Below are 8,599 nucleotides of genomic sequence, written 5' to 3'. Positions count from 1 at the left end.
GTTTTATTAGGTACAAATAGTTAAATATTCTGCTCTGAGGAATACCGACCCTTGCCTAAATGTACCAAAAAAATCTACCCCACTATCAAAATTATTCTATTGCATTACACCTTAAGTGATCATATATATTAGCAAGAACTCAGTTTGACATTCCAACTTCCAAGAATATGCCTCTTTCCCCTCTTTCTACACCCAAATTATAGAAGAACTAAAGATGAATCAGGATTTTCAACTCTAATACTAGAATCAGGATCATAAATTCCAATAGGGATACCATCATAAAATCAAAACTTAAGATGCACAACCCGCAAGAAGAATAGGATGAACATAAATGAAGACCATTCATAGCCAACTACTTGGCACCAATAATAATACATAGCTTGCACTAAATGTCATCAAACTGGAAACTTTTGGATAGTCAGAAAATTTCCAGAAGGAGAATACAGTAAAGATTTCTGTCTTAAACTTCTTTTCATCATCTGATCAGAGCATTAAAGCTCTTGCCTCCTCCTTACTTCCATGTCTTGTTTCACTACTACTTTGCATTTAACTCTTTTCATCAGTTCATCTAACTTCTTCCCACCATCATCATAGCTGGTACTAACAGTTCAGATTCTGCTATACTAATAACCAACACCATATTAGTAGTACCAGAAGAAAAAAGGGAAAATACCATTCAACCTTTATCTATCCATAAAGGTCTTCATATCATACTAATTTGTTTATTCCACCATGACATTGAATTTCTTGTTGCTGATTTTTCTGCTTGTTTGCGGGATCAGATTTCTCGGAGACAACCCCATTCCAGATGTCCATGAAGGCATTGACAATGATTTCATGATGAGAAGGAGAATTAAGACGAAGAAAGCAGCTGAGAAGCTCTTGTAGATCATCTTTTGAGTAGATTTCTTTCTCAAGAATCATTTGTAGCATTGATTGGCGAAAATCTTGATAAGGGTCGTCAGACTCCTTGACAACTGCAACACTATCACCAAATTTGGGCAGTGGACTTACCATTTTAGAGCTGCTTGGAACATTGAATTGATCCTGCTCAGAACAATGTGTTAACGTTGTGGAAGTATCATCGATGGAGTTTCCACCACCTCCTCTATCCCAGGAGCTTGAAGAAGAGTGATAAATAGGTGTATTGCTTGAGGCTTTACCCTTTGGTTTTGGCTCAATTACTTCATTAGGCTTTGGCTTCCCACATCCACATCCTCCATTAGCTGTAAATATGACCTTAAACATTTGTTTGGTCTTGCTGGAAGACATTGAAGAAAGAAGGTGGAAGAAATAGGAGAAGGAAAAGCCAAAACTTGATTTGTGAAATAATAAAAAAAAAATTCTAGTAGATATTTGTCATTTTCAGTATTTGATTGGATGTTGAGAGGATGGAGGGAGGGGGTTTGGAGGTGTAGAGGCTGTGTGTATTAAATCTCACCATGCCGTAGGGAATAAGGAAGTTGTAGTTTCTTTGAAGTATCAAATTATGATGGCAAAAAGCTTTCAAATTAAGTGTATAAGTACATATGTATTGATTAATCCGCAGGTCGATTCGGTGAGTCTTATCTTGATAAGGAAAATCTTAGCCATGAATTTGACTGGTATTCAAGCTTTCAAATAACATCAACTCTTTATAGATAATGAACATCTTATCTATAGCTTATGCATGTATATTTTCTTTGGTCATATGGTGATGTGCATTGTTCTAGAGGTTTTAAATCTCATATCCTATATATACTAAGTAGTGGAATCGAATGGTAGGATTTTAAACAATATTTGTCCAAAAAAAAAAGGGATTTTAAACAATAGAGAAACAACAAAAGGTCCATTAATTTGCAAATGACAGGTAGGTGACAGGCGGTTTAAGGTATTGTGCTCCTCTTGGAAGAGACGGTTAAGGTCCTAATCTTGGATAAAGAAAGAAATGGCATTGCTCTTGGAAAGAGTACCATTTTATTCCTGTATGCTCTACATACAAAGATTTGCATGTGCTCGTGTGGCCATGGGAAATGAATTGGACAAAGTGGGACAAATGGAGGTTCATTTTCAGCCTGTGACCACTTTTAATTAAGACCCATTAATCCAACAAATTGAGACAAATAAAAGCCAAAATTAAAAGGTAAGCAATGGGGTCGACAGGTCCTTCTTAATCTAGACCCAAAAAAAAAAAAATTTCCGCTATGTCACATCCATGCTTCAAGGTTTTGATGCATATGTGTGTGTGCTAGCATTGTGTATTATGTGTCCAATTAAGCAGATAAGTATGTTCTGAAATCTTAACCACTAAAAAGTGTATTTTGATCCTTAACCATTTATTTACTTTATCTTTGTCATTTTAGATTTTAATTTCTTTAAAGCCAACTTAAGTCATGATATCAATATGTAGAGATGCAAAACTATATATGGGATGCAGACTAGTTTTTTTTTTTTTTTTTTTTTTTTTCCTGTTTGTGCTAGTCCATAAATGAGAAAAGAACTGAGATTCTATCACAAGAAGGTTCAAAATTCAATGAGGACGACGCATGCTAGATGAACTCATCTTTCCCATCATGTGCTGTTAAATTGCTTCTTAATGGAGTTTGATTATATATAGTATATGTAAACCAACTTGACTAAAAATAAAGAAACATTTTTCACTCGAAAACATAAAATGCATGTAAATAAAAGTGCGAGGGAACTAGATTTGTGCTGTTTTTCTTTGAAATCAATGAAGATTTTGAGATGGATCTTTAAGAAATAAATGAAGTTTTTGGAAAACTCCAACATGATTGTCCCTCACCAAATACATAACTAGTAAACCAATTACCAATACATACAATAATAAGGCAAAAAAAAAAAAAAAAAAGTGCGGTGCAGAATATATAAAAAAATGGACATTCAATAAGATGGTTGTCTTCAAAAATTGATTATAGCACCTTCAAAAAAAACATTTGTTAATACATGTTTTGATGTATCTACTTCCTTTGCCGTCTTAAAAAGTATGACATAGATTGGCTGTTGAAATTGCATATCCATCCAAATTCACCTGCATTTCCATAATTTGATTCCTGTCATCCAACTGCTATTATAGTTACAGTCTAACAGATGTTAAGCATGCATGCTACAATAGTTAAGGAAATGACTATTGACTAAGGGTCACAATAGTTAATGAAATGATTAAAGGTCTATCATGGTTAATGAAATAATTAAGGATCAGTTTTGAGTGAGACGTTTCTAGTGTAAGGGTCAGTTTTGAGTGAGACGAATCAAGTTTATCTTAAAAGATTAGATAATGCAATTATTGAATGAGAGATATCAAGTTTATCTTATAAGATTAGATAAGGCAATTATTGAATGAGAGATACCAAGTTTATGTTAAAAGTGGATAATGCAGCACAAGTCAACTAGACTAAATTTGGCATCCTCTTTTTTTTTTTTGGGGGGGGGGGGGGGGGGGGGTACTCAATTGTAAAGTTAAATTCATTACATAAATATGCATTTGAACTATATTAGACTGAAAATGGCTGTTCAATCCTGACTAAAAGTGAATTAACCTTTTTTTTTTTTTAATGTTCAATCCTAAAGTTTATTTTCCGAGTACATTGATCATCATAATATGTCTAGAAGGTTATCATGATAAAATCCTACTTTGGGTTCAATTACACATAATCAATGAATTAACCATATTTTGAAGTCAATTACACATTTATTGTTTTTCATTTTGTGTGTCCAATCTACAAATAGGAAGGTTTCTGAAAGGTTAATTAATTAAAGCTAATTTTTATTTTTTAACTTGTAAGCTTAAAACTACCATCACATAAAGCTAACAACCTTATGGTAACTCTAGGATGGTATCTGAAAGCTTAAAGCTAGTTTCTAGTTGTTAACTTCTCTAGGTGGTATCTAAAAGCTTAAAGCTAACACCTAACATCCCTAGTAGTTGAGTAAGAGCAAAAGGAAAATAGGATTAGTGTACATGTTTGCAATAGTAGTTGAGTAAGAGCAAAAGGACAATAGAGTTAGTGTACATGTTGGCAAGATAGTAATGGATTTCTTCTTAAGTGGACTTGGTCTTCATTTTGGATGTATTTCCTTGTTAGTTTTGTATCATCTAGCAAAACTACGATGCTTTTATGGCATCAACATCACTACGTGTAGGTTTTTTTTTTTTTTGGTATCAGCCCTTTATAAACTAGTATACCTTAATCAAATAACTAGTTTAAACTGATCAAAGAACTAGTTTTATACATAATTCATAGTTTATGACTAGTATACGGTAATCATGTAAAATTCACAGTGATGCTGATGCTAGATTTGAGGTTTGAAATCTTGTAAAATTCATCTTTCCTTCTATATTCATTATGCAATCTTTAAATCTTTCTTTGTCATTGCAGTATCTCAAGTTAATTATATGGGGTACTAAATTGTCCTGTTCAAATTCACTTTTGAAATCAAATATTATTCGATTTAGGCTGGAGCATATACCAGCTGCAGGAATGGGAAAACACTTTTACACTTGCTGGACTTATAAAAATGATCTAGCTTTTAACTTCATGTCATCTGCCTAATAATTCATCGTATCAAAGACAAAACAAGAAACTCATTATATTTGACCACAAAAGCCAAACTCAAACGTCATGATTGAGTTTGAACTTAAATAGAGAAACCATGAATATCTACTATTAAACCAAAGGCAATCGAATCTAATAGGCCAGTTTCAGGAAAAAAAAAAAAAGAATCTAATAGGCAATATGCAATTGGAAATTGTCACATCCAAACGTTGTAAATTGTGCAAATGAGTGAGAAATTTATTCTCAAATTTATTTAATCAAAGGAATACATCTCTAGTTAAATAACATTACAAGTTATGCTAGAGAAACAAATAGACCTAACGTTAACTGCTGATGAAGAAGACATTTGTTTTCATCTCCTATCACCTGCCTAAAACTGATGACATAGTCATGCAACCAAACGGTTAAAACTGATGCCTAATAAACTAAACGAAGGAAGTAAAAAAAAAGTACAAAATGACATAACACCAAAACTATCCATGTCACCTTTGAGGAAGCCCGTTGATTAATTGACTAGATTTATCAATGGACTATTTATTAGTCTAAAACCTACTAATTAAAACCGTCTAATCACTAAGGTTAAAATTGGACAAGTGTCATTCAGCAGCCTAAAAAATCAAGAATGGCTGCGAAAATCTTACCAATAGTCTGGCTGATTTTCACAATAAATTTTTGATGGATGAGGTTTAAGCAATTTGACAAGGGTCGTTTTAGATCTTCAAGAAAATGTTCCCACACTGCAAGAACCAAGATCTTCTCAGAAGCGCTTCTTTTCACAATCATTGGAGGTGAGGAAAATGATGCAGACTTCTTCTTCATCTGCGCTAATCTTCCTTGGTTTCTGTCAACAATCCCAGAAAATGTGAATGAACGGCCATAAGGCATCATGTCCCTTAAAGATACATATTTTGGAGCTGATGAAGTCCATGAATTTTTGCATGATTTTGCTGTAGGAAAGCTATGACTGTGACGCATTGAGACTTCCAACATTGAATTGGACTTGTAGATTTGTGGGGATGGAGAGAATAACATATGAAAAATAACGAAAAACAGACCTGGAAGAAGTTTTCGCGAAACGAATGTAATCACCTGATTTGGAAGAAGTTTATTAGGATGGTATTTTCTCTGTTGTTTAAAAATTAAAACTCTTTTGAAATTTAACTAAAAAGTAATTTGAAAGAATTTAAGATGCAGTTTGGATTTTATCATGGTTATCTAGATAATGATCTGGACCTATCTGGAGATAGGAGCAGTAATCTAATCCTTGTTTTTAGTTAATTAATCTCTCTGAATATTCCTGAATATGCAACTTTTTTAGGTGAAGATATAGTTATTGTAAAGGACAGAGTTTAATCCCAGAAGTACCATACTCCAGTTGCAGTTGTTTATTAGAAACAAAAGAATGAAATATGTAGAATCTATATCTATAAGTATTGTAGGGGAGGTTTTAGTGGAGGGGCCCAAATCTCCCATATTTTTTTTCTGAATTTTTTGTTTATTTTAATACATAAACTCAATTTAAAAGTTTTAAATAGTGATTTACAACTAATTCTATGTCAATTCAAATTTAAAATTTAAAACTTTTCCACTTCAAATGAGTGCTTAATAAATCTTTTATAGTTCGTTTTCAAGACTTTAACCCCTTTTTTACTTCCATAATTAAAGAAAATAAATTTGAAAAATTTGATTAGTCCCATATTAAAATTATTCACCCCATTACAACTTTATCACTTTAGCCCATTTTACTTCTTGATTAGTAAAGATTGATTTGTCAAAATTGAGGAATAATGTGATTATTCCCATTTTTTAATGAATTACATAGTAACATTTTTAGCACTTTCTTTCCAGGTATATACATATAGATTTGTTAACACATTCAAATGATATATCCAATTATAACCATTATTTAACCATTTAAACTATAGTAACTAAATCAATTTTTTTAGTCTTAAACTTATCCTATTAAACAATTATTCTAACCAATGAAATAAACATTCTGACAAACAACGTTATCTAGATAATTTTTGACATGTGCAAAACTTATTTAGATAATTTTTCATATAACATGTATATCAAAAAGTGCACATAAAACAAAATTTTTATATGAATTTTAAATTAATAAAAGGAGCATTTAGATGATTTTTTTGGAGATTTTATCAAAAATTCTAAAACAAATATTTGTTTAAACAATTATCTTGGGTTGTTTAAGCAATCATCTTGGGTGATCATCACAAAAAATAGTAGTATTTCACCAAAATTATACCCATTATTTTTTCTTGATGACTATAATTCTAACTTTTTATTTGAAAAACCACACTTCAAAAGTGAGGCAACGAATTCTAAATAATAAAAAGAATAGAAAAATATGAGTATAGGGTTGGGAATGGTAAAAGTGAGATGACAAATACTAAATAGTAAAAGGAGTATAAAGATAAGAGTATAGGGTTGGAGAGGGTAAAGTCAAGGGATCTTTAGTTGTGAGTTGAGATGAAACTATCAAAATGAGTGATTTATGTGCATTAAATGGATATAGTTTTACATGAATTTAGGTATTTTACCCATTTACGATCCACTACAAATTTTATTTTTTTTCTCTCATATTCTTTGAGTAACAAAATAAGATATCATTGTAATCAATAAAAATAAGAGCACATTATATTAATAAATATGTTTTTAACTAAAAAAATTACACAGAAGAACCAATAGTGGTGAGTTTCAAATTTCACACTCTACAAGAATCTCAAAATAATTTGGGTGAGAAGGCAAGAAATCAATTAACACTCAATGAGTTAATTAAAACTTTGATGAAAGGGAGGGAGGAAGTAGGATGATATTTAACAAAAATTAAAGAATAGGAAAAGAACGTTAAATATGCTTTTGCAAAAAGTAGAATATAATTATTGTATTAGTAGTAATTTAAATTTACTTACTAATGAATTTGAATCTAAGTCTAAGTTAATTGGTTCTAAATAGGTAAACCCAATCTATCCATTTAATAGCTATTAATTAATGGATTTAAATGAGTTATCCATTTGAAACTAATAAAATTGCATACCCATACTCATTTGTTGAAGAACGAGTTGAAAAATTGGTCACTATTTATAACTGTAAATGGGTGGAAAGAGTAGTAAAATAGGAGGTAAATAGGTTGTGAAATTTGATAAGAGATGGCACAATTTGATAAAAACAGAGTAAAGTGAAAAGAAGGTAGAATTCGTGGGAGGGAGAAGAGTTGGAGGGATGTAGAAAATTTGGCTTAAAAAGGTGAAGAAAAGGATAATGAAAAGTAAGAGAATGCTGAGAGAAAATGGCACAAAAAGAGAGAGCGTGGAAGGGAGGGATAATAACGTTGTATTTGGTGTGCTTATAATAGTTCTTTAGATATTTTTTGTAATATTTGTTCATATTTTTTAATATACTTTAAGGTTTTAGATAAGGTATATAAATACAATAGAAATAAGATACTAAAATATTTTATTTACTATTATTATTATATTAGATGTAAATCCGTGCATGACACGGGTTACAATACTAGTACCTAGAGTATTGGGTATGCATGTTTGGTATCTGATGGTCTACCATTACAAGATTCCTACTGAAAAAATTTATTTCCAAGTGGTAGTTCACAATAGAGCCCACACACACAAACGTATAGTAAAAAAAGACATGTATAGTAGCTGTTTGTACCCAGCATTATGTGGGCAAAATCTTACATATCTTGCAAATTTGAACACCACATTAAAGACATGAGATTAAGATTAAAATCTTTATGCTGTAAACACCTATCACCCCATCCGATTCATTAATAATTCCTGCTTTCATCAAAAAGAAAATTGAAAATTTAAGGAGGGGATTTTTTCAGTTAACTTTATAAACCATTTTATGTTGGGTTCATATATAGGCAATCATTAGTCATTGACTTTACTCCAATGTCGAAATATAACCGCAGAATCTTTGAACAAAAGATTAGAACAGTTTACACCAAAAAAAAGGGTCTCTTAAATCATATTATGATGAACAATGAAAAAATAAGTGCTCTCTACGTT

At 31.4% G+C, this 8,599-nt stretch overlaps 1 protein-coding gene across 1 annotated transcript; it reads right to left on the bottom strand.

Annotated features, from left to right (window-relative positions):
* Nucleotides 1-317: 317 nt before the first annotated feature.
* Nucleotides 318-1,478, bottom strand: LOC113705455 (uncharacterized). The gene has a single exon (XM_027227310.2). The coding sequence runs from the start codon at nt 1,270-1,272 to the stop codon at nt 709-711; it is 564 nt and encodes a 187-aa protein (XP_027083111.1). The 5' UTR covers nt 1,273-1,478; the 3' UTR covers nt 318-708.
* Nucleotides 1,479-8,599: the final 7,121 nt, after the last annotated feature.

Source organism: Coffea arabica, chromosome 1e (assembly GCF_036785885.1).
Source record: "Coffea arabica cultivar ET-39 chromosome 1e, Coffea Arabica ET-39 HiFi, whole genome shotgun sequence".
Taxonomy (NCBI): domain Eukaryota; kingdom Viridiplantae; phylum Streptophyta; class Magnoliopsida; order Gentianales; family Rubiaceae; genus Coffea; species Coffea arabica.
The sequence above is the reverse complement of the archived record's forward strand: the minus strand, read 5'-3'. Positions and strand labels throughout refer to the sequence as shown.

Coding starts and splice junctions, on each gene's coding strand:
- LOC113705455 (XM_027227310.2), bottom strand. CDS start 1,272: ATGTCTTCCAGCAAGACCAAACAAATGTTTAAGGTCATATTTACAGCT.